A 26629-nucleotide genomic window follows, 5' to 3' on the forward strand; every position below is an offset into this window, starting at 1 on the left:
ACAGTAAATAATCTCAACCACGTCACTCAAAGTCAATGGCCGGGCTGTGTTAGTTGCAAAACTGTATGGAAGTATTAAAAGCAAAAACGACATTTTACCCCGATCGAAAGACGCGCGTCCGCTCGAGCATAGATTCAATTCGAGTGGGACGCGACGCGTCGGGCGCTCAGCCCCGTCCGTTTGGGTCAATTTAACGCGAATTCCGCAAATTCGATATCGACACGCGATCCCTCCAGCGGGTTTTCGCGGAATAAAAGTTCCTCCGCGGAGGATTCGAACGGGGGGAAACGCACGGCCCCGCGCCCTAATGCGTCCGCCACCGGCCCGTGGGGTTTTGTGGGCCGGTGCCGCGGCGCAGCGTTTCCCTTTGGCGCAAAACCGAGGACGAAGAAACACAAACAGGCGCGCGCGAGTTCCACGGAGTCCGCTGGATCAGCTGCTGCCAGTTGCTGTTCTCAATCACGTCCGCACACCGCTCTCATAGGCTCGCGGAGGCGCTCGTGGAATAAGACACATTCAAACCGGCATCCGCGTGCGGACGGGACCCTGCGTGACGGACCGGGAGCTGCGCTGTGCGTGCGTGCGTGCGTGCGTGCGTGCGTGTGTTTTTTTTTTACCTTTAACCGAGCGCGGCGCCGCGGAAAAGTGAAGGAGGAGGAGGAGGAGGAGGAGGAGGAGGAGAACCCCCCGCGCGGTTCCGTGGGCTCTTGCTCTGCTCCGCAGCCGGTGACGCTCCGCGGTCCGGGATATTTGAACCGTGACAGCGGCGTCGCCACGCCAACGCAGCAGCCGAGGATGGCAGAGACGGCGGCCCCGGCCAAAGCGAAAAAGACGGCCAAGGCGAGGAAGCCCAGCGCCCACCCCAAGTACTCCGAGATGATCACGGCGGCCATCAACAGCGACAGCGGCAGGAAGGGCTTGTCCCGGCAGAGCATCCAGAAGTACGTGAGGGACACGTACAAAGTGGGGAACAACGCCGACGTCCAGGTCAAGATGGCCCTGAAGAAGATGGTGAGCCAGGGCGCTCTGACCCACGCCAGCGGCAGCGGGGTGTCCGGCTCCTTCAGATTCAACCGCACACCTGCCAAGAAGGCGGCCAAGCCCAAGCCCGCCAAAGCCACGCAGGCCAAGAAGACGGCGGCCAAGGCGGCCAAGCCCAAGATGGTGGCCAAGCCCAAGAAGGTGACCAAGTCGCCCGCCAAGTCCAAGAAAGCCAAGTCTCCGGCGAAGGCGGCGAAGAAGTCCCCGAAGAAAGCGGCGGCCAAGACCAAGGCGGCGACGCCGAAGAAAGTCATCAAGGCGGCCAGCAAGGCCAAGCCCAAGGCCAAGGCCAAGCCCGCGAAGAAAGCGGCCAAGGGCAAAGCCAAGCCGGCCAAGAAGGCGGCCAAGAAGTAGCGACGCCCCCCCCCCCACGCCCCCAGAGACTCGATTGCAAAAAAAAAAAAAAAAAAAGTCACTGTAAATACTTAAAGGAAATGTTTTTTCGTATATGTATTATTTTTGTATGGTCTCATTCGAACTTACCCTGATGTTTTTACAACCGGTTTCCACTTTTATTGCACTATAGCGAACTGATGCTGTAGGAAGTTTAGGCCGCGTAATGTGAGCGCTTCTTTTATTTTTACATTTAATAACGTCGAAGCGATTGCTGTTGTTTCCTTTTTCAGAGCTTGTACCCGAACCTTGGAGAAAATATGGGAGATAATAATAATAATAATAATAATAATAATAGTTTGCCACGAATCTGGATGTATTTATTTAGGCGGTCGGACCATGGGACAGTTGTTTAGTGCGGGAAGTCATCGTGGAACATGATGAATGAAGTGTTTGCGTTTCAACATACGGAGCTGATTTCCGGGGAAGAAGAAAAAAAAAAAAAAAGAATCGAGTTGTTAACGACTCTGAAAATTGTCAATAATTGTAAAATATCACCACTTTGCTAAATAATGTCAAGACATCCCATTGTGTCGGATCACTTTCAGTACTGTTTATACTGTCAAACAATAAACCTTTGTCATCTTCTACCAAGTTGTGGACCGTTTGACGCGCGGGGCTGAACCAGTTGAATGGCAACGTCACGTGGATCAATCTGAACACTAGTCCGGTTTCTCTGAGGTGGGCGGGAAATATTTAAAAACATATTTTTTATGTGGGTGGAGCACAAAAAAAAAAGAGAAATAGTTGTATTTTTCCATAAGCTATCGAGGCATTGCGACTCCATAGCTCAGTATTAGCTATTTGTTATTGTATTTATGGCGATTTAAGTGATCGGAAAGGAAGCTGCTGCGGGTCTTTGTCATTTTGTTTTCAATGTAAGTTGTGGTACTAATTGGTGTTCTCTAAAATGTCACTGGTATTAAAATTCAAAAGTTCTTGACTGTACGTACCTGCTGACCGCGAGACGGACAGAAAGTACCGCGGACACACCCATCGCTTGTTGACCTTTTTCACCTGAAGCTCAACACTGCCACCCAGTGGCGGTGCGGCTTATTTGAAGGGGTCAAATAAGTGTTGGGAGCGTCCACGAGGTGCATTGCGATCTGACAGTCGTAAATAAAATGGGATTTTGGGCGTCAAATCAACGTTTTATGTACATACACTTATGCAGTATTTGTTAACAAAAATCACGTAATAACAGCACATCATTTCCAGGTCTGCGGCAGTGCAGAGTACTGCGGTTGGAAACAGATTAAGGGGGTTCATTTTATAAAATAGCGCTCTGGGATTCGATTCATGACAACATCTCAACCAGAAAATAACACATTTCAAAAACAAGCACCCCTCTACATTCAAATGCCTTAAGTGTGGATCTTTTGTGATACTGTGACAGGATTTATAGGAGCAGCCATATTGGTAAGGCAGGTGTCAAATTGTTTGGGCGTGGCCCTGTTTTCAAATGCAGCAACAACAAATTTATATTCTATGACGTGCACACGAGATACACAGCGAATGCTGACCTTAAAACATAACAAAACAACCTGGATACAAATACTGCTCCGCAAAACAAAGGCCTTTTTAAAATATTCCCCCTGAATGGACCTTACTAAAATACTGTACTTGTTTGTTAGGTCTCTGATGTGTGAAATCTGGATCAAGGTTTTTCCAGTTTACAAGACCATTCAAAAATTAAATTAGAAAAATAAATACAATTTTGTTTTTGTTTCTAAGCAAGGGAAAGGGAAATACACTTATCCTTTTGGCACATCAAAAATACAGCACAAACACTCATAAATATAAAAATAAAATTAACAGTCTTGGTTCTGCTTTATTTAATAAGCATATGGTTTGGTTCATTTTCAATCAATCAATAATCTGCAAAGTTTAAGATTGGAAAAGAAAAGTCCTCGGCCGAAACGGCATGAAAAAAATGCCCCATGGTTGGAAAGAAAAAGAGAGACATCAAGCTGCACACGGGCAGAATACCACATGAAAAAATTACCTAATATGAGCAATCTTTTTGATTTAGCGAAAAAAATAAATAGTCTGATCAAAAGTATAGTGAAATTGGTATAATGCAGACAGTCACAGACCGGTTTTCCCAAATCTCTTCGGCAACGTCTCCATTAGCAAGGTTTGTTTTTTGAAGATACAATTATTTTTAGTCGTCTCTTCTATCTGGAAACATCACTTTTGCCCCTGACAAGCTATTGATCAAAAGAGTATCGTTGAGGTGCGAATGGCTGGGAAGGCCCTAAATAATCGGAGTGCATTTCATAAGGTCCTTGCGTGATTACATCCGTTGGGAAACTCTATAGCTCCAATTCCACACCAGCACCAAATATCTTCGTGCATATAAATAAGGTGACTTTGTGTGGGGTACGAAGCGCTGACCAGACTAAATGAATACAACTGAAGATTTGAGGTTCAGTGCACCAGGTTAAGAACTATTTTCTCTCCCTCTTACAGTTTAAATAGAGGGAAGTGGGCAAATTTGATTCCCAGACATCAAGATGTTGGAGACCTGTGTTTTTTTTTTACATTTTTTAATTTATTTATTAAAACGGGGACCAGAAGGCCCCTTGGGTGCTGGAACCATGTGGGCAGGGGCCCACTGACAACTGAAAGATGCATATCTATTTTGGCAAAATCAGATTTTAAAAAATCTACTCGGCTCTCTGCTGGCGTCGTCAAAGGGACGGGGTCTCAGGTTCTCGGGGGAAAATCCAGGAAGCTGCATAGCGAGGGCCGCCCGTGCAGACCGCCGGGGCCTCCGACGGGTTCTGTTCGGGCTATCGGACCGAGCCACAGTGCTGAGATGCTTCCTGAAAATATGTGGAAATACGGACTGATCAAAGACCGCCGCCTGGTCGGTTGTACGTCGCTTGCGGTTTCTCATACTGTAACCCCCAACCCTCGCCCGTTCACAAATTTGGTATTCTACGACTTTGCTTATGAAAGAGGGCCTCTGCAAACGTCAGCATCTGTCCGATACGTCAAAGATGAACACAAGTGGACTCCACGCCGTCCTGAATCTCCTGCCCCTTGATAAAGCACCAATTTGGACTTCGGTACGCGGTAGCGGTTCTCAGCATATCGATGCATCGGGCACAGACAGGGCTAACTCCAGCTTAGCCCGGATAGATAATATAAGGCAGAGCAAGCTTGTATGGGGAGGGGTGTTACTATAACCCCAAACTGCCACCAGATCGCTAGTGTCTACTCAGTCAGAACGCAGCACACAGCACGGCGAGAGGGCTCCAACAAGGCATGGGGAGTCGCCTCGCTGGGGGGTGTGGAGGACATTTAGGTGAGGTTTGGTCTTGACAGGCTGCAGGCTGGGGTGGGGGTGTTGGGGGGTCTGAGGGTTAGGATGAGGCGGGGGCTGTGTTCAGTCATTTGTGTCTGGCGAGAGCCCGGTAGACAGCGAAGCCCAGGACCGTAACCACAGCGGCACCCAACGCCACCTTGAGCCACAACGGGGTGCCGTTGGCGTCCGAGCCGTCCAGGTGTCTACGGAGGAAATAAACACAAATTATAAATGTTATTATTATTCTAATTATCTAACAGCTCAATATGGCTCGCACCGGGAGAACAGGCATTGCACCCGTTGAACAGCAAAAATATAAAATATTGTGTTGCAGCGACGTACGGGAACATGGCCGCCCATGCTAGCTTGGTGTAGATGATGTCGTTTCTGTTTGAGTCGTGCGCGAGGGCAGAGAAGGGCAGGGGCGGAGGCAGCCGGTGTTTGTAGCAGAACTCCGTGGGGGTTGTGCCGTGGAGCTGCTTCGCCTCGGGGAGGTCCGCCTTGGACGCCACCAGCACGCATGGGACTCGGCTCTCCATGTAGTGTTGCTAAGAGGGAACGCACAGGGGAGGGGAGTGGGGGGGGTGTTGAGGTCATGGAAAACACACAAGAATGAGTTCCCACTCCAATTTTTATTGCCTGTTTTATTAAATGTGCCATCTTTTCACCCATTTATGTGATATTGCTTGTATTTGACTACTTTGGTATTAAAATAGTCAGATATAAATTTAGATATAAATTGCTGGGCCCTTGTTTGTAGTATGTGCTAGAGACCTCACTCGTCAAATTATCTTAACTCCAAACTTTGGAACCACTATGAACTTGTCCTGTATGTCTTTGAGGTGGACACGAACTTTGGAGTTAAGGAATAAGGTCCCCACTGAAGAGAAGCCCTCTTCGATTGGCCCTGCTCTATCAGCTGACCTTGTAGATGCTGGCACAGTAGTCGAAGGACTGGGGGTCGCTGGTGTCGTACATCAGACAGGCCACGTCGCAGGAGGCGTCCGACGCCTTCAGGAACTCGGTCTCCACGTCCACCTCGTACAGCTGTGTGTGTGTGTGTGTGTGTGGGGGGGGGGGTTAAGAGACAGGCCAGGATGGTGGGAGGTCAAAGTTTCAGCCGAGTTTGGCGGAGGATAGCGGTACTCACGATGAGGTACTTCTCCTGGTTGCTGACTTGGACGGTGTTGACGGTGTAGAGGGAGAAGGCACTCTGGGAACTTCCATTTGTCTGCGGGTGAAGAGGAAGAGAAACAGCGCTGATGATAAAGATAAAAAGTGACAGTGCTGACTGTTTCAAAAGTGACAACATGTAGACAGAGCAATGTGTAAAGATTCGTACCACTATATTCCGGCCCACGAAGGCCTGGAGGAAAGCCGTTTTGCCGGTTCCTCGCGGTCCGATCACCTTACAAAGAAACACCGACCGCTGGGACTGACCCTTCTCCTTATCCACTTCCTTCTCCTGTGTAACTGTGCGCACACACACACACATTGAAAGAAGAAGAATCTTTATTCGTCACACAGCGCACCACACTACAACACATGCACGCACACACACATGCACATGCTTTGGATGGTGGCCGGTGAAATGGTTCCTCTGCATATAACCCATCCTGTTTTTGTCCTTCCTCCGGGGCCACAGCCAGGAGCAGTGGGCAGCATACGTGGACGTGCCCGGGGACCTGGTGACGAGTGTCCATCGCTGGTCAGACGATGATGTGTGCATGTTTTTGGTGGGGGTCCTTACAGACATTAGGTGGAGGAAACCCCATGTGAGCACGGGGAGAACATGCAAACTCCACACAAAAGGCTCCTATTTGGGAGATAACCCGCCCGGCGCAGACCCCTCTTGCTGTGAGGCAGCAGTGCAACGCACTGCGCCACCGTGCCACAATGCATGCACGCAGGCACAGATAGCCCAGCACTCAGACATGTAAAAAAAAAACACATACCGACACGAAAACCAGAGACACGCCAACACTGACTAAATGGCTGGTTGAGGTTGCACCGTAAAGCATGAACCAATCATATCTCATATTCATCGTCTGGCCAATTGCCTCATTGGAGGGCGGGGCTGAGGTTACTGCTCCTGACCTCTCTTACATTTATAACAGGCTCACATAAAGCAGCTCCTCTCTAACGGCAGAGACACAAGAGTACACACAGGACGCCATTGCTGCAGTCAGCGATTACATCACAGTCACTAATCCCAGTCCAGTGCGCCCGCAGAAGCACGCACACGCACACTCACGCAAGGGCGCACACACACACACTTTTTTCATCTTGTGGAGAAAATAATTTACTTAGAGGGGCATAAATCAAAAGGCTGACTGGCAAACGTGGAAGTGAATGCTGAAATGAGACACACGAGGCCCGTGGTCAAAATCTATCAAAATAAAGTTGAATATGGAAAGATCGCCATGGTCATTTTCTGCAAATTAAAATGTTTAAGTATGAAATGAGTAGTCCAAACAGTAAACAAAATAAAGAAATAAAGTGCGACATACTAATCTTCGCTTCTTCATCTGTTCTAGCTGTGCAGAAATGTGCTCATAAATAATTTCATGTGAAATTGCCCATTGTCGTCTGGCATTTTCTCATTATGCTCGATTCATAAAAGATGAATTATCGAACCGGCATGATCAAAGTTGCACATCTTACCGGTTGTTCACTCCAAATATTTAAACACTTCACTCCACTTGGACCTTTGTTGTGGCAGAACAGATGTCAATACGCTCTACAAATACGTTGTTTTGTTAGTATGATAATGGTGTATTCATCATTTTAATAATCAAATCAGTATTCATCATTTTAAATACTAAGTGGCTGAAGAAGTACTCACCAGCCATTGCTAAAAGAACAGCAATCATAGAATGTGTCTTACAAGTTGCATTCACATTTCAAAGAGAAGAAAACCGCTAAGTGTGTGTGCAAGTGGAGCATTCCTGTATCACCTGTGCAGTGCAAGGAGTGTACAACACACACACACACACACTTTGAGTACTGGCTACACAACTAACTACAGTAAATGTTCCAGTAGTGGGACAGCAACAAAGCCATTTTCAAAATTATGGATTAACAAGATACATTCCTGTACATTGCTACTTTCATTACACATCAGCATTTTAACATTTACTTGGAAATTACAGACCAGTGTCCACCAGACCCCATTTGGCAGCACGTTTCCAAGGTTCTGATTGGTGGAGAACTTGCACACCAGCAGCTATGCACATTATGCATGAAAGCCTTGTCCTTTGGCTGGCTTAGCTAACGAGATTACACAAGATAATTATAAATCGACAGATAAGGTGGTAAACTTAGGTTAAGATAGAGATAGAGAGAGGAAGAGAGGCTGATTTTGAATTGAATAACAAAAAATATACCTTTTTATGGGCATTATTGTCAAAGGATACATTGAACAAAGAGTGTCAATTTATGTTTTGTGCAATACATTAGGCGGTTTGTTACTGGACATTTTTACATGACGTTGCTAACGCAGAGATAAAGTGGTTAAATTAAGGAGAGTTAATAACTGTTTCGAGAAAAATGGAGGAGAAGATTCTTAGACTAAATTTTTGCAGGATACAGTTTTGTTCAATAAAGCAATTACAAGACAGTGACCCAATGTCACGGTTGACTGCCCTCAGAAATTGGAGGAGTACTTCGACTGTAATTAAGATACCTGCATATCTTGTAGTGTAGTTTGGTATTCATCAAAAAATCAACATGGTAGCTCATAGCTTGGCATGCTAAAAGCTTCCCCAATACTAGACACAACAACATACCTGCCTAATGTTTAATATCAAAGCCTTATTTATCATTTCCAACTGAGTGGATAGACCCCACATTGGACCAGATTAAATTGTTAATCTTGCTATGAAGGATAGAACGTGATTTATTACAAAATCTGGTCAGAATCTACTCCAAAATCTCCCTCGGCTGACTGCATCTTGTGTTCTGGTTGCGCGCGCGCACGCACGCACGCACGCGCGCGCGCGCGCGCGCGCGCACGCACACACACACACACACACACACACACACACACACACACACACACACACACACACACACACACACACACACACACACACACACACACACACACACACACACACACACACACACACGTTGTGTTTGTTGAAATGAGCTACAACTGTCAGAAGCTGGTCCTCCTTCACATATTAACGGCCAGTGTGGGCACACACAATCACAAATATACTTACAGTATACACAGACACGTAAATACATATATAGACACACACAGACACACCTGTGACTGCCGTTATCTGTGACTCTTGCTCAGTGAGGATGGGGTAGCCTAGGTATCCTAGGTACTCCAGGCAGCGGTGGATGTCGAGGTACGCAGACAGCCTGTGTGTGGAGGCACGAACACACACATCTGAGCTCAGGACAGAAAATCCTTTGCAAACCAGGCGCACGCATGCAGGCGGCCGAGGACCGAAAACAAGCACTCCAACGACACACTTACGTCCACTGACAAAGGTAGCCGTGGCGGGAAATGTAGCCCTCCTCGGTTGTCGGGACGGTAGCATAGACCTCGGCGCCCCATGGCATGTAGGGAAACACGCAGAACAGGTTTCTGAGCTCTGTGGGAGACAGGGCCGAGTCCTTATCCTGAGAGGAAAGGCAGGGCCAAACCAGACAACCTTATTCATGTTTTTAAGACTTTGGTTTGTGTTCTATAGCAGGGGTTCAAAACCTTTTTATTATCACAGAGCAGACCAAAGAGCACAAAATGTTCATGGACAGGGGTGGGGTTGTTTCATTCAATCAGGAAACAGTAAATTAAATAGATCTATAGTAAAAACAGTTTTTATTTGCTTTGTTTGGAGAAAAAAACCCTCTGACCCCACTGATACGCTTTCGTTTTCCTCGCAGACTACAATATTTCTCCCGCAAGCGGAGATATTCTGCACACAGCTCTTCTACATCCACGCGAGTGGATCTCATTTGCGCTCGTGGATCTCATTTGCGCTCGTGGATTTCGCGGATTTCGGCACTTCTATGCCGTCACCACACCTATAAAATTCCCGCCGTCTTCTTACGGCCCGGTGATTGAGAACCTTTGTTTAATAGCATAGAGACTTCAGTCACTTGCAGGAAGTAGGAACATTAACTTGTGATAGCAGTAGCATTGTGCTAAAGAAAAAATTCCCACCCTTAAATGTTTTAATCCCTATGCATGACATCCCTATACACAATGAGAAAGCCTTAAGCTTACTTGCAGACTTTCATTTAGTTCTGTACAGTGATTGATGTTTTTTTTCCCCTATGACCTGATGCCTAATGGCTGCTGGTCCCTCACCTCGTCGTACTTGTCGAAGAGCCGATGGAGGAACTGGTGGCCCAGCCTATTGAGCTCTGTTGTGCAGCCCGCTGGAACCCGAAGCCTAGCAACGCAGAATATAAAACAGACACAGATGGTGACAAATTTTCATTGATGTCACAGTATTTGCGGGGGGGGGGGTCGCTATAGGAGCTTTAGTAAATAATTATATTAAGTAAGTAATGAATCCAAGCAAAAGATAAAAAAGGGAAAGGATCATTACTAACGTAGGACAGTAGAATAAATGAATTGCATCATGTAATGCAACACTTACGACCAAAAAAGATCACAATTAAACTACTTTGCATTTTTATCTCTCGTCTGTCATATCACCGTCAACACCGTCATATAGCGATGCGTTGCCCAGCTCTGCTTCACACAGGAACTGACGCACGCTTGCTTTGGAAGACAGCGAACAGAGGCATCACACTCACTGTGGGTAGAGATAGTCGTCCAGCAGCTCCAGGCTGTCGTCATATCCAAACCTCCTGAGGATGGTCCACGTGGTCTCGTGCCGACCCCTCTGGATGAATAATGTGTTGAGGAACAGGAAACCTAGGGGAAGGAGACACGGGGGCGGGCTGATGAGCGTTGACGGTGCCTCTTCAACCAGAGAGCGACAACTTGACAGGACAGGTAAAGGCATTATTCCCAAGAGCAAAAACCAGGTTCACAGACCTGCCAACCATGGGAAAATATTTTGAGGACCACAACAGTGTAACAGGGAGTCTATGTGGTGTTGGAGTTACTGCAGCTAAATGACTCCATCAGTTATTCACAGCGTAGCCGTCTCGTAACGAGACTAATCAACGTATGCAAGCTACTACGGAAGTTGAGTAGTTGGTACACAAAATACATGCAGGATTGCAGGTCTGAGTTCATACAGACAACAACACAGGACTAATTAAGGACTTTTAATTATTTTTTCCAGCACTGTTTATCTGTTGGTAAGGCCTCCACACAAAAGTAGACTTTGGTTAAAGTAGACCCGATTATGTATTCAAGCTCTAGAATTTGGACACCTGCTCTGAAAAATAAGGTGACATTTTTAAGGTCTTTTAAAATTCCTCCACGCATCAAAGGAGGACTTTCCAAGTATTTTGACACTAAATATTAAGAAAATACAAAGAAATACAACTATATTTAATACAACTATCCTGTAGGACTGGTTGAAAATCTTAAGCACTAAGTAACACTATTCCATCTGCAAACAAGCAAAAACACCTCAAAATACAACCCCCCCCTTGCCTTGGTCTGAGCTGTTTTACCATTAAGGGTCAAGCCGTTGTCCTGCACTCCATCACTGGTGTTTTTCCAAACAACAGTCTTCACGTCCTCCAGGGCCTGCGGTGCCAATGGGTTCCCGAAACAGGATTTCTACACAAAAGAAAAACATACTCATTGACCAGTGGGGAAAGAGCAGAGATGAAGTCATATCAAAATATTTATTTTTGATTATTTCTTGGACCTGAAATATGTTGAGCTCCGCATCGCTGAGGATGCGGTCGTTGTCCTGGTCGGAGACACAGAAGATTCTGGTGAGGGCTCGGACGCAGGGTGCCTTGAGCTGGAGAACACATTGGGAGTGAGGGAGGAGGAGGAAACAGGAAGTGGTCATCACACTGAACGGAGAGGTTCCCGCTGAAATACCCTGATGGCCTTGGGGGGAAAAACCTGAACGGAATAACGTGGTGCCCTCACCATGATATCACAATGCCCTTTAACAAGGCACTGAAATCCAAACTGGTCCAGTGGAAACTTACAAAAAACGTTATGAAGCAACTCTTTAATATTACACCTGCAACTATCCATGTAGTCTATTAAAATCTCCCAAAATGTCTGACCTGTTTGTCCTCTGGGTCGTAGAGAGGAGCGGTGGGGTGGAGAACCGCCTTCTGGGCGTAGTAGAACAGTTCTGAGATGTTTTTCAGGTTCTTCGCAGAGCACTTTGAGTGGGAAAAGTACAGTAGGGAGACTTAACAACCAGAACCAATTATCTTAGTTATTTGTGTGGGACCAGAGAGCTCTGAAATCTGTGTTTGGCGAGATCGCACGAGCCCGAGCCCGAGCCCCCGGCTTCTTTCATAGGAAGGTCAGCGTTACCTCGACGCACGTTTCGATCTCTGAGAACTGGTTCATGATTGGTAGGATGGTTTCCATGGAGCTTCCCGAGCGCAGGTCCGACTTGTTCCCCACAAGGATGATAGGCACCCTGACAAAACAAATGCAGACAAACAGAACGACTTGTAAAACTTAAAAAAATTGCAAAAAGTATGTTATGTCAGCTTAGCGTTGGACTTTTTATATTTATTCTCAGAGTATGACTACCAGTAATTGATGCCCTATCAGTGCATCCTGATTGAACAACCAACAGGAACGTACTTGTGTCCTTTTTCAGCATCTCCGTTTACTAAAGGGATCCATTTATTTTTGATCTGAAAAACAAAAATGAGATCAGAGAGTGCAGCGTTTAAAGTTGCCAGATTCTTTTTTAAGGTGTTCATCTGATGTTGGGTGTGTTGGCGCTGCAGATTCTCACCATGTCTATCGTTTCTTCTTTGGTAACATCGTACACCACACACACCACATTGGCCTGCGAGAGTTGAGAAATATGGTCAATATGAGTTATGTGGGTAAAGTGAAGAAAAGTTTTATTAGACTTTACTTAATAGAAATATATATACAGGTAACATCAGTTGGAATCACAAATGGGTGGTGAAGAGAGTCTGACATGTAATATACCAGAAAAAGATTTGTAGTCTTGTAATGTGAAGACAGCAATCTTTTTGAACAGGCATGTGTGGTATTGTACCTCCTCGATAGAAATGACAGGTCAATAAAAAAGTCAAAAGTTTGTTTAATCAATCTTCCATTTACTTTATGTTAGCTTAATGCAGCTCCAAACACTTTTCCATAACATGTACATTAACTTTTTTTCCAGCACCTCAATGATTTGGTGAGATAAATGAAACTACACAACAAAAACTATCACATTTTTGACCAATTGATTTTCAGTTTCAGTTTACTTGCACTAAATAACAGGTAAAATCCAAGCATATTCAATGACTTCAGTGGAATTTTTAGCACATTTGTAACATTGACAATGCAATACTAACGTCAAACATATGACAAAAAAAATAACATGGCTTCATATCCATGTCCAGTCAGTATTCCCATACATTTTTGGACTAGATTCTTACAATTTAAACGGTCCAACTGATCTCCAAGTGGTGCTTTGCAAAACCTGTTATTTGTCAGCGTTACGCACTATGCCCACCGTCCACGTGTTGGGGTGGATTGATTGTTTACCTTGACAATCTCCTCCTTCAGGACCTCGTCAGTCTGTTCGCTTTCTGTCAAGGGGTTGAGAGCAGAAAAGGATAATCCACTAAGCTCCGGTGCACTAACCTCAGAGGCCGGCGGACGTTGCTAATGACAATATAAGCATAAGCAACACACGATATAAAATCAAATACTATGGCAATCTATTTGAAATATTGAATTTCTGACATGAAATACTTTTGTAATGCACGTCAGATGGTATACCGAAAGTTGGTAGCAATTCTCATTATGTATAAAACTCACTCTGGAAAATGCCATTTGCTAAACCCCGCAATGTACTCAGGGTTTATTCTGGCGTTACAAAAATGAAATTTAAGGACTTTCAGGTACTATTACTTCATTTTCATGGACTTCATGCAAAACAAATATAATTTTTCAATGTGATTCATTAATTAAAATAATTATAATCTTTTAGTCTGTGGCAGTTCCGCCTACCACATGCCACCTGAGTGGGGTTTTCAGGGTTCAAAACACACCCTTATTGTCTATTTAATATATGCATACACATGCATACATATATATATTGTACATACACAGGTACTCCTCACTTAATGACTGACTTCCATTCCTACGACCAGGTTGTTAAGCAAATTGGTTGATAGGCGAGGGCCTGCGTGATTCATCAGACCAGGCCACCTTCTTCCATTGCTCCATGGTCCAGTTCTGACACTCACATACCCATTGTAGGTGCTTTCGGCGGTGGCCAGGGGTCAGCATGGCCACTCTGACAGGTCTGTGGCCACACAGCCCCATACACAGCAAGCTGTGATGTACTGTGTGTTCTGACACCTTTCTATCATAGCAGCATTAACCTTTTCAGTAATTTGTGTTAAAGAAGCTCTTCTGTGGGATCGACCAGACAGGCTAGACTTCATGTGCTCATTGATGCGCTCCCCACACGCATCAATGAGCCCATGGGCGCCCACTGGTTCACCAGTTGTCCTTCCTTGGACCACTTTCGGTAGTTACTAACCACTGCATACGGGGACGAAGCACGGTAGGGATAGGTGTCATTAAGATTTGAATGATACTACTACTCTTCCCGATACTGCTAATCGATCCGGTACTTTAATGGTACTTTTATCAGTTCCTTTTTATTTTTCAAGAGAAAAACTAAAACAAATTAAGAGCAGAAATAACACTTCTTTATTTTATGCGCATTACCCATGGAGAGGGGTCGATCAAGGCTAAATCTAGGCTCGTCGTGCCATTGTCACTCGGAGCAGGGTCTCCTCTCCTCCTTGTGAGAGCCAGTCAGACGGAGCCGACCCCACCCCCCTGGCCCATATCTCCGGTGATGGAGCGGGAGAGTAAGAGAGGAGAGAAGTGTCCTCTGATAATAGCGAAAATGCTTCTTAGACCAATATCTTAATTATTAGTTATTACAAGTGAGAAACGGGTTGTATAGCCTAAATAAATAGAAAATCAATTTTGTTAATTTCTCCAATACCGTTAATAGTAGTACCAGCCAGACCTACTGGTTATAACTAACCCCCTGACATTATACTAGCAGTGGGGGAACTCTCGCAACACTCACCTGAGTAATCCACTATGTGTGTGGGCACCTTCTCTGGAGTGACATCGGCAGGGATGGTGATCTCCTCAGCTCTGAGAGGCACCTGAGGGAGGAGAAAACTAGCCAGCTTAGAACCTGAACCCAAGAACCACTTCCTGTTACCCTGTCGATTAATTCATGAGACACTGAACCAGTGTCCTCTAAAGGCTCACTGGGACTTTCAGTAGCTCGCCCTACATGCTGACCTTTCTGTTGGGGGCGGAAGAGAAAGCGAGAAGTTCCCTATTGAAGGCAGATTTATGGTTTGAAAATATGCCGAACCCATGCGTTGTCTGGGTTGGAAAGAAGGGTAGCTGTAATTCCCTTGTGAGGAAGCACAACTGCTGTGATAATTTACAGCAAATGGGACCTGCGGCTTGGGAAAGTGAAAGTGCAGGTATCCATAATGTTTGTTCATTTTATTTTATACACACAAAGACATGTATACCTACCTCTTCGGGAAACTCCTCCCCCACCAGGGACATGATGAGTGATGTCTTCCCCACCTTGGCTGTAAAAAGGGATGATAACCACATGTTGATAGGAGTTACACACATACTGGGCTGAAGGGGTGGTGTGGGGTGGTGGGGCGCTAGACTCTACCTTTAATTTGAAGCTCCTACCTGAGCAGCGTAAGCTGACAGACACAAACCAAACCGGGGACTTTACATTCACACTGTAGACATTTAAATAATATAGCCAGAGTGATTTGCGAGGACTCGCTTTTGTCCAAAGTGGCTCTCAGGTAGAGGCTTAAATTTTAGAGATAACATTGCAAGCATCCAGCAGTGAACAGCAAAAATAAAGACATATTTGAATTGATTGAAAGAATAGCCCCTAGAGATGTACAATCCCCTTTTCAAGGGGGTCCTGTCGTATTGCCTTAATAGCCTTCCTGTGACCATATTTGAGAGTATACTGTAAGTCGCCTTACATGGTCCAAGACAGTTGAATACAATTTAGACTGTTTTGGCGTAATTAAGCATTTACATCACTTTAAACCAGCCAAGGCAAAGAACTTCAGTTACACAAGGGAAACACAGTAACAGCTCCCAACGTATTTAATAAACTCTCTCATCCATTTACAATAAGTGCTTATGATATATGATGAGGATTAGATTAAACCGTCTCAGATAGATTTGCAAATCAGCGGAACAAGACTGGATGGAGGCCTTTGTAGTACAATCAGGTTTTATTGCACGGCAGTGTTTTGCCTGTATGTTTCTAATCTGATGAAGTTGTCGGTAGTGATGGTGGCGGAAAAAGCAAAAACACCTCCTCCACCGCCTCTCTCACAGTTAAGACGGACATTTTTTTGTTTATTATGGAGCTTTATGGTGATTCTCTCATAACCCTGGGTAGAAACATAAACCACATCTTCTTAACAAATAACAAGAAAGAAAATCGTCACCAGAGTAGAATAGAACTGAATCACTGTGTCTTATATAAGGAATATTTCATAATCACCAAGGGTGTTATGAAACCAGAGTGACCCAAATTAATCTTTATTAATTTATTATAATGTAATATACTTTGACGCACGGTTAAACGGCAACGTCACCCAAATGTTCTACCCAGGTACACAGGTGTGTGTGTGTGTGTGTATATATATATATATATATATATATAAACCTCTGCTTCCTTGCAGATTTCTTACTTTTGCCAGTATGTGAAATGTTGAGGTTTATTGCTTCTTGTTTACCGTTAGTGTTTTAAGTTTGTCTGTCTATTGATATTTTCTTCTCAGTTTTTATAATTTCATTCGTATAAGTATATTTTTTATTTTTATTCGAGCTGCTGTAAACAACGTAAGGTATGTATTTATTGCCATTTACTACTATTAACTATCAGAACCAGTATCAAAATATTTAAGTACTGCTAGTTAATACAGAGGTGAGAAGCAGTACAAGCTAACTTTTTAAAGAGTTTTAGCTAGCGATAAAAATCCGAGGGCTTAAATCCCCGTAACCAATTTTAATATTGTAGATGTTCCCAACTGCAGTGAAGTTTGGAAGTAGCTAAGCTAAGCTAACTAGCCAGCGCTGGAACATTAACGTTAACAGTTAGCTTAGCTTGTAGCATGTCAGTCAGTAGAAATTACTTACGCTCCCCCAGTAGCAGTATCCTGACGTCCCGTTTCATCTTCTGTTTTAATTTGGGCAAAACGTATATTCACAGTGCCTGTTGTTCAATAAAAATGGTTCAAATTTGATCTAAAATGTCAAATTTCCAGCACCATATGTGATCCATTAGTGTTAACAGCCAAGGTGACACCGAGTACATCCGGGTCATTCACATTCTCACACACACACACACACACACACACACACACACACACACACACACACAGTAAAACAGCGCCCCCAGCTGGAGGAAACCGACACAGCAATGAAGAAAAAATTAACTAGAACAAAATATAATTGGAGTGGAGTGAATCGGATCATTTTAGAATTTTTTATTTTATTTTTTACCTTTTAAAGCTTATGGTTACATTTTTTTCCTCAATTTAAAAGTGTGCCCTTACTTGAATAATTGATTATATATAAAGGCAAAATTATTTTCTGATTATTGACAATTGCTCTCTCTCAAAAAAAAAAAAAAAAAAAAAAAAAAATAGCCACACTCCAATTTACTCCAGTATAGTTTAGAAAAACACAACTTTGTCATTTCATAGCGGCAGATTGATAAGGCAAATGCATTTTTTATTGGATTTTAATTTCAACGATAAGGCAAGCACACAATAATGACACTTGCCAAGTTGCTGTACCCTGGATCCCCTCCAGGATCAATAACGTTCTATCTATAATAAAGTTCGATCTATTTCTTATTTTATCTTGTGCAATGCATCCCGCTTGAAGACAGGACCTCTGCGAAGGCCGATTGAGTCTTAACAGCAGAAATGTAGTGAAGTAATAAAATAGGAAATTATGACATGGGTATGGAAAAACCTACTTTAAAAACAGTCAGTTCAATCCAAGCTTCACACTAAGTTGTGAAACGTAGAAGTCTTCAGTTTGAAGTAAAATACACGTATTATCAAAGTGGAATGATGTGTGTTCATTTCAGTCTTCTCAGTGACATGTATCCCAGCTGTGATGAAAGATACACATACACACTTTCCATCAAGAGAATAATTCACCTCCTGACTAGTTAAGTGTACTGTTGTAATTTTAGCAACATATAAAAAATGAAACAACTTCAGTACCGCAAAACATTCCATGGCAATATAATTTATCATATGAATTGTCAAAAAGTCAGAAAACAATAAAAATCTACATGAAAATGCACAGAAAGTACAGATTCTTCGTCCTGAGTCAAAACAGTTTCATAAAAAACAACAATACATAATAGACTAAAACATCATCTCAGAACAAACGAAAAGCAACAGGATAGTAAAATTATAAAACAACAACAAGTGAGTCCAGGCACTTGGTGGAAGGGGTATTAAGACAGTTCCATTGATCCAATACGTTGACTTGTTCACAATTGGATGAAATCTTAGAGACCCTTCACCTCCCACAGGTAGATCTCGTTGTAGGCCACGGTGAAGAGGAACCTTCCAGAAGGGGAGAAGCGACAGGTGTGCAGCGAGTCGCTATGGTGGACGTAGTCCTGGAACCCTCCGCTATCGGACTCGATCAGCTTCAACACTCGACCTGACCGGCAATCAAACAACTTGTTGTCTTACTTTTGTTCATTCCTTAATGCTGCTACTAAATTGTTGCTGTTTACGTTTCATCAAAAATACAATAACGTTTGTTTTGAAATGATCTGTAGTACCCTTGCAGACCGCTAGGGGGGGGCTCTGCCCACATGTTGAATGTCGCTGCACTGTAAGTAGTAGGGGAGTCACGATTCTCCAAATCCCCGATTTGATTTGACTTTGGATTTTAAGGTCATGAGTTGCTTCGATTTTGACATTTTTTTCAGCACTGACGCTCTGCCATTGTTAGACGATCAAGTCTTGATTTGTAAATAAAAACACTTGTTTCTCAATAAGTAACTTTATTTGAATATTAAAAAGTATAAATAATTACAAACATGTGACAATATTTAAACAACACAACTAAACAGTTAACAGTTAGATTAAGCAAAACTATACTTTAGAATATTACTTAAGTTACTCATCAAAATAAGCGCAGAAAAAGATGGTATTTTTGCCTGATGGGGATTGATGGTAGTAAAAGGCAAATTACTACCTGCAGCTCCACAGCTCTGATCAGAGGGATCTTTTCTCCAAAGCAAATAAAAACTCAAGATGTATATAATTTACTCAGTTTCCTGCTGCGTTGCGGAGTAGATCATAGATCACATTCCCTCGGTGGGTTTATTTCCCACTTTCTTCACCATATCTGTAAAATTACTGGAAATTCTGGTCAAAGGCGCACTCTCCCTTGTACACACAGTGAAACACCGGAGGAGACGGAAACGTGCCGGTGAGCTCGTGCATCTCCGCCAATGCAGACTTTGCACACCGTTACTGGGAATATTTCTCTCTAATGAGTAAGCGTTCACTGTGCAGCAAACTGGATGAACTTATATTGAACTTTATTGTTATTTGTTTTGTAGTATTCAAATTCTATTTGACTTTCGTTCCTGCAGCCCCAGTGCCGGGTGGGAGCTGCAGCTCTCCAAACTCCGAGCCAAACTTCATGAAAGTCAGTTCTGAGCCGGGCCAGTCGCAGCCGACACATTCAAGCGCACACTGCATTTGTTTACCTGCGGATCTTGACCGCCACAATATGGTGACAATGTTTGACAAAATTGCCCATAAAAATACGGGGAGAACCGCAAACCTGATTGTAAGTTTGAAATCGAACACTCATTTTGATTTTGAATCGGAATCGTGACACCCCTAATAAGTAGGGCCCTACCAAATTTACTGCTGTGAAAATTGCATCACAGACCATGACATCTGCCTCCTCCCGCGTAATTGACCAAAAAAAAAGACTCCACTTGGCGTTACCGTGCCAAGTGGAGTTGTGTCGGCTGTGTCGGTTGTGTCGGCTGTACGGTTTGTGTTTTCAGCAGAAAGTCCTTAGAAAAACTACAGTGATGACAACAAACGTCATGCATATGCAACAGTTATAATTTCCCTAGATATAAGGTCTTGTCCACGCCCGAAACTTGCATTTTTTTGGCAAATGTATATTAATTATTTTTATATTGAATAGTGCAGTTAAGTACGTTAAGCTCGCCTCAATGAGTCTTGGATTTATTATCATTATTTTTGGCACTGATGGATGTTATTTTTGGCACTGACGGAAACGTAAAATACCGGGGACCGGATGAAACGCCACTGCATGTGATGAGAAATTGAGCAAAATTTACCGTGAATTTGATAGGGTCCCAACTATAACGTACCTCTGGATCCCACAGCTATGAGATGAGCCTTGGAGGAGAGGCTGAAGCAGGCGATCCAGTGGGGCAGTGAAATCTTTTTTACCACCTGCAGCAACGACAAGCACACCCAGACACAAAAAAACCCCAAAATGTTGTCTTCAGTTACACTGTACCATCATTTAATTATCCAAATGAATCGAGATTTTAAGAACGCATTATAAAAACACAAACAAGGCTCGATCTTTAGACGCCGCTGAGAGACCATTAGACACCAACCAGTACTCATGGTGGGTATTTAAACAAGGCTTTAAACGACGGGGAGGTTGTGCAGTACCTGTTTTCTAGCCAGGCTGTAGAAGGTCAGCTCTTTCGCGACAGCGTAGCCGGTGTAGGCCACCAAGCCGGGGTCCGTGGGGCAGAAGGCAGCCAGACTGGGAGGCGGCCTCTCTCCCTCCTGACAGGCAGCAGACAGACGTTTAGGACTGGAGCGTCATTTTGAAACACTGAGTCTCAGGATCAGTCGTTTTAATCCTGAGGGAGTCCGTTTCAGGACCGACATAGGGATTCATTTGTCCACAAATGTAACTAGCAACACATATTAGATAGTCAAGCATCCATTTGGATTTATTGTGTACAAATACTGTACATACGGAAAGAGAACAAAACACCATTTCTATAATTCATGTTGAGAATATAATTTTAAAAGTTGTTCAATGAGACTGCCAACACAAAAAAGCGTTACCCCATTGTAGGTGGGAGCAGGAAATGTCAGCCAATCCAGCAGTTCACATCTGCCCTTCAGCCAGTCAGCAGCCCACACGCTGACACGTCTGTCCGAGCTCGCCGCCAGCCACATGTCGTTTCCGGATAGCCCAAACTCCTTGTACTGGAGGGCAGGAAAAACAAACAAACAAATAAAAACATCCACACAGGCACGGCAATATAAAAAAACCTCCAAAAAAACGTGATATTCTGTACTGCACCGACTTGCTTAGTCACACACTGGACGGTGGTGATGGCCGCGCCTTTGTGGTCCTTAAAAATGCGGAGGGTCGCACCGTCCTCTGGGCTGCTGACCGCCAAGAGGCCGTTCTTTCCCGCCGAAATGATCACGTGCCCTGTACGGGATGGAAATATCTGAGGTTTAACTGATTCCGTGGCCCGATGTATTCCGGTTTCGGGATTGTTGTCTTTTTCCCCTCACCGGTGGTGGAGTACTGCACAGCGGTGACCTGCACAGCGTGCGGTTGCAGCTTCATCTCCATCTCCGACGTGGCGAGGCGGAAGATCCGGAGCGTTCCGTCGCTGTAGCCCGCCGCCACGCGAGCACTGCCTGGGGCGGAGTCGAGCGCAGGGCTCCAGCACACGCAGCCGCAGCCCTGAGCGCCAGGGAAATGTTCATTCAATCCCATCTTATCCCACCGCACATACAGTATGATCTTACTTTTCTGAGTCAGTTTCTATTGAGAAAGAAGATAATCTTTCTCATTCATTCAAGTTAAGCATTCCAGAAAAAAAAAATCCTACAATATCGAGATGATTTTCAAAAATGTCTTTAATGGTTTTTTTTCATTTCTAACCTTCAAAAAGCAACACTAAAAATTGGCCGTATTGCAAAATTTAGATTCTTGGTGTGAATCTGTGAATCTGTATTACAAAATGTTTCAAATGTGGTATAACAGTTGTGTTGTTAAATTCAGGATGTCTGCAGGTATCAGAGAGTAACATATAATGCTTTTGAAGACAAATTTTAAACAAAATTTAAGAGAGGCAGTTTAGGAAAAAGGTTGTGTGGCTATGAACTGGATTGCTTCTATGGACTGTTTATGAGGTGATGAGGACCCGGAATAACTTCTCTCTACAAGTAAATATGACAGGTGAGCATGAAGTGACCTGGGCTCATCTAGACAAGGGGACTGTGGTAGGTAAGTACAAAGGCAAGAAGTTCAGCGGTAGGCTTAGGGTTTTAGAACATCAGAAACGTTGACTATGATACAGAACAAACGAGGCAGAAATATATGGATAGATAAAATTAAACAAAATATTTACATTCAAATAAAGACCGTATTAATAAAAAGTAGACCGATGATAATAATATTTGTCAAACTGAATTTCAAAACATTAAGTCTTGAAGAGCCTTGCAAATCGATTTAAACTCCGCTATGCCTTCCAAATCTTTTTTCGGATGACAATGACATAATGTGCAATTAATACAGTGTTGTTCCTCCTCACCTGGTTGAGCACCTGGAACTGCACCACCAGTTCGTTGCTGGGAGCCGACCACACCCTGACGCTGCCGTCCTCCGCGCAGGTGGCGAAGTGGCTCTCATCTCGGCTGAACGCCACATCATTCACCTGCGCGGTAGAGGAGGAGTTCAAAAGTTCAAATTCCATTCGACACCAGTTTTGATGAAATTGACATATCAGAAATGGTTGTCGCTTTGTGACGCCTCGGAAGATGGTCTGTTGTGTTGCAATTGACCGTCAATGTCAAAATGTCAAAAGTAGGCGGTTTACAACTGTGGATTCTTGGTCAACAAGACATACTATCATACAGAAAAGGGACTAATTGGTGCGTTCCATGTTTTCCCATAGACATAAAACTCTAGAAATAGGAACAAATTGTTTGAAACTGGACTAAATTAGAATTCTGATAGGCTTCTTCACGGTGATATCGACAAAAAGTTTCCGCCCTGTCTTTGACGTGGCTCCCATGTCTGAAGAGGGCAAGAGACTACTGCTTCATCACTTAGTTCGAGGAAACGTACCTTGGTCTTGTGTCCGCTGATGAGGCGGATGCTGCTGTTGTCCACCCAGTTGATGTACCACAGGGTCCCCGCCGTGGTGCCCACTATCCCCACGTCCATGAGGTCGTCAAAGGCTGCGCTGACGATTGTCCCGTCCAGTGTCATCTCCTGCTCCAACAGCACACGGGCCCTGCTGGAGGATAAACACAAGCGACTGATGATGCACTCACCGGGCCTGAACTGTACGGTAGGCGTTTGCGACGCCAGGCGTCTGACAGAGAGGTGGAGGACTTTTGCTTCTTTTTGGTGTGCTATACTCAGCGGCCATTGAATTTTTCAAGTTATAAAGCCACATCAACAGTACAGAATTTCTAAATTGAGTCACAGAATGGAGAGCGATAGAGAAAGACAGATATAAATAGACAGAGGTAAATCGGGAGATATCTACAGATTGATATATTGATATATATTGATATAAAGATAGTGATATACCATATACATAGAATTTTGACTGTATCATTTACATTTTTCTGTTATATTTTTCTGTTTTTGTTTCCCATTTCCTTTAGCAATGTGAGCTTATGTTTCCCATGCCAATAAAGCCTTTTTTCAATTGAATAGACATGGAGAAATTATTGGAGCTGTTTGAAAGACCGCCAAGACTGTGCAAAGCTGTTATCAAGGCAAAAGCAACGGCTACTTTGAAGAGTAACACTTTTTTGGTTACTACATAATTCCATATGTGTCATTTCATCGTTTTGATGTCTTCACTATTATTTTTACAATGTAGAAAATAGTAAAAATAAAGAAAAACCCAAACCTGGGTACTGTACATCAGAGTGGGAGCTGCTGACCTGTGTGTTGTGTTGGCGGCCTCTCCCCCGGACGCCACGGCCTCCACAGCAGTCGTCTCCCACAGTCTGAGCCGACGGGTGTTGCTGCCGGTCAGAAGACGGTTCCTGCGGCACAGCATTACTCCTGCACAGAGGAAGTGCAGAATTTCCATTTTTTACACATACCGCAGAACAAAACAGCAACATCCGCAGGTCCACAAAAAGCAGAAAGACACACTGGGAATAACATGAGGACATTTTCCCCAGATTGTGGCTTAAAAATATATAATTTCATGGAATGCCTGTCTACAGTACAGACTGGTCTATACCGATCTCTCCCTCGTCCGCCTCCAAGGTGATAATGCAGCGCTGCGTGATGGTGTTCCAAGCGCAGATGTGTCCACGGTTGGTGCCGGTGAACAGGACGGAATTAGCGCTGTAGCACAGAGACGTGAGCTCTGCAGCACCCAGGGCCTCTGGTACGCTAACCCTGTGGGACTACAGCAGGACACTGGGGGTCAAAGCTGATGTGTTAATGCAAACTGAAATCAGTTAAATTCCCTGTGATGTTTTTGTTTACTTTGTCCACACCATAAGTTTTGAGATTGAGAGGGTTCATATGCAAACTAACTGTGCATTTGTTGTTTTTTTGCCCTGTGGCCATAATATTCAGCTGTTAACTTTCTCTAAACAACACCCTCATATGTAAAGAGGATTTTATTTCAAATTATTCAAATTGAATGGAAACTGTATGAAAGTATATGAACATATAGCTGATAGCTGACAGTTAACAAGCATTTTTAAGTTATAGGTTGCATGTTGGAATTGGAATTGTAAAATATGTCCTTCAAATAGAATTTGGCCAAGACTCTAATGACAATTCTTCGCTGAACTAAAATGAAGCAGTTTGTGTTCTGATTAAATGGCAAAGGGAAAAAAAAAACACTGTACATGAAACGTAAATTAAAACAAGGAACGCATGCTGGCGTTTGAATATCACTGACATTGTTTTCACAAACTATTAGCAATATAGGCTCCATTTCAAGTCTCGCCTGTTTAGTTGAATCTAGTTTTATTTTGGTTTGGGTTTGAAACCCAGGGAGATTGTCGTGCCTTTAAGTAATACAGGCGATATTGTTATTAGTTTGTCGACTTTGCGCAGGCACCTTGGGACTTTGCAGTTGTTCAGCTGGAAAGCCCATTCAGAAAATATTTTTTTCATGAAAACTTATCTTGTTAATACTGAAAAAGAAAGCAGAATTGTATTTTTCATAAAAACATCTCGTTAATTCGGAAAAAACAGGCTAATTTATTTTTCTCAAGTGAATGCATTACACTATCGTAACAAAAATATGTATTTTTTTTGTAATTAAAGTAGGGACAGAGTTCTGGAAAAAGTACTGTTTTGAAGGACATGGTTTCAATACCCACCCCCCATTATTTGTATGCAATTTAAGACGGCCACAGTCCTGTTGCACTGTGAATACTAAAATCCATTATGGTTTATGTTGTAAATTCCCCGTGACTTGCGTCATATTGGGTGAGATACTGTTTTTAGTCAGGCAATTTGGACAGGCCAGGTAGCGCTGTGGGGTCCTAGCGCCGATTAGGGGAATGCAGGGTTGAGTTGGAACTGGTTGCGGCGCGGCTGCTTATCACCCACGTACTGAGAATACATTAGTGAAGAAAGTAAGTGATTAATATGGAATGTACATTTACCGTTGTTTATGTGGGAAAAAGGTGGTCAGTAGTCCGCATTATGTTGTACAGTATATAGTGGCCGTGACTAAGGTGTGTTTTCTGAGCTACCGCCCCATTGGGTCGGCCATTGTACTGTATTTACATGTGTGTATGGAAATGATAGTTAAGCTATTCTATTAGCCGTTTATGTCTTTATAGCACTTTAATAATTATTTCATTCAACTTTTAATTCATTAATTGAATCATTCAACTTTATATAAAAAACAAGAAGTATTCCCTGTGTCTGCATCTGCTCTCTGACGGGAGTTGCCGTACTGGATAAAGTGGTCTCAGCACAATATTCCAAACTCATTTTTTACAATAGTTAATGATAGCAAAATAAGTTCCTAAACCCTGGCCTCACGTGACACGGTGTATCCGGCTGCTTACCTTGAGGTCCACGTCCAGGCCATGGGTGTTGATGAGGCAGAAGAAGACGCCATGGCTGCCTACGAAGGCCAGCTGGCCGGCGGCCATCGGGCTGAAGGCTGCATCGTGAACAGGCCCCTTGACTCTCACAGTGGACAGCAGCCGGAAGGTCCGGCTGCTCCACAGTGCCACCTCAGGGTCAGAGAAGTCTCCTGTGGAGGCATGAAAACACAGAGGTTACAATGGCAGCAGTTGGGATTGTTCATGAATGTGGACTGACCATGGTATTATAGTATAGTACCAACATACTAGTATACTATAGTTCGAAAGTAGTTGTTCAAAGACACTTTACTGACCAATAGACAGGAAGAAGAGGTCATCCCTGGAGAATGCCAGGCTCTGAACCGCCCCCTTGTGGTAAGAGACGGTATTTTGACAAACTCCAACCTGGACGTTCCATATGCAGATGAGGCCCTTGGAGCTCATGCAGCTGGCAGACCCGGATACAATGGTCTGTGTTGGGCAGAACAAAGATGGGGTCACGGCTAGGAAATTCACAACCCCTACATCGCTGCTGTGATATTGTCTCCAGAAGGTCATAAC

The 26629-nt window shown here is 43.9% G+C and overlaps 3 protein-coding genes across 3 annotated transcripts in view; 1 reads left to right on the forward strand and 2 right to left on the reverse strand.

Annotated features, from left to right (window-relative positions):
* Positions 1-547: 547 nt before the first annotated feature.
* On the forward strand, positions 548-2024 carry h1-0 (H1.0 linker histone). The gene has a single exon (XM_080021600.1). The coding sequence runs from the start codon at positions 796-798 to the stop codon at positions 1393-1395; it is 600 nt and encodes a 199-aa protein (XP_079877726.1). The 5' UTR covers positions 548-795; the 3' UTR covers positions 1396-2024.
* On the reverse strand, positions 1827-17252 carry rhot2 (ras homolog family member T2). The gene is made up of 19 exons (XM_080021599.1): positions 17100-17252; positions 15447-15505; positions 14977-15058; positions 13407-13450; positions 12637-12690; positions 12480-12532; positions 12201-12309; positions 11942-12043; positions 11566-11664; positions 11366-11474; positions 10532-10652; positions 10077-10161; positions 9240-9385; positions 9021-9121; positions 6090-6220; positions 5898-5978; positions 5672-5794; positions 5090-5295; positions 1827-4950 (listed from the first exon to the last, which is right to left on the reverse strand). Exons 1-19 carry the CDS (start codon positions 17134-17136, stop codon positions 4833-4835), a joined length of 1860 nt encoding a protein of 619 aa, XP_079877725.1. The 5' UTR covers positions 17137-17252; the 3' UTR covers positions 1827-4832.
* Positions 17253-17765: 513 nt separating this feature from the next.
* Positions 17766-26629, reverse strand: part of wdr90 (WD repeat domain 90) — a gene marked incomplete at its 5' end in the record, with an annotated part of 41666 nt that continues 32802 nt past the window's right edge. Inside the window, 12 exons of the mRNA XM_080020781.1 lie at positions 17766-18650; positions 20359-20443; positions 20672-20788; positions 21080-21223; positions 21325-21455; positions 21542-21716; positions 22570-22692; positions 23106-23277; positions 23939-24062; positions 24247-24415; positions 26048-26238; positions 26383-26539. Of these exons, the coding sequence (XP_079876907.1) occupies positions 18493-18650; positions 20359-20443; positions 20672-20788; positions 21080-21223; positions 21325-21455; positions 21542-21716; positions 22570-22692; positions 23106-23277; positions 23939-24062; positions 24247-24415; positions 26048-26238; positions 26383-26539 (1746 nt within the window). The 3' untranslated portion in view covers positions 17766-18492. The remainder of the gene's footprint in view (positions 18651-20358; positions 20444-20671; positions 20789-21079; positions 21224-21324; positions 21456-21541; positions 21717-22569; positions 22693-23105; positions 23278-23938; positions 24063-24246; positions 24416-26047; positions 26239-26382; positions 26540-26629) is intronic.

This window comes from Zeus faber, assembly GCF_960531495.2.
Source record: "Zeus faber genome assembly, chromosome: 20".
In the NCBI taxonomy this organism is placed as follows: Eukaryota; Metazoa; Chordata; class Actinopteri; order Zeiformes; family Zeidae; genus Zeus; species Zeus faber.

What these genes read in the sequence shown, in the direction of transcription:
- rhot2 (XM_080021599.1), bottom strand. Translation starts at nt 17,136, where the DNA reads ATGAAACGGGACGTCAGGATACTGCTACTGGGGGAGC. An exon ending in TCTTCGACAAGTACGACGAG is followed by an intron (nt 9,386 to 10,076) that starts GTGAGGGACCAG and finishes CTTTCCTCTCAG; the next exon opens with GATAAGGACTCGGCCCTGTC. An exon ending in GCATGGGCGGCCATGTTCCC is followed by an intron (nt 4,951 to 5,089) that starts GTACGTCGCTGC and finishes TTTCCTCCGTAG; the next exon opens with ACACCTGGACGGCTCGGACG.
- h1-0 (XM_080021600.1), top strand. Translation starts at nt 796, where the DNA reads ATGGCAGAGACGGCGGCCCCGGCCAAAGCGAAAAAGACGGCCAAGGCG.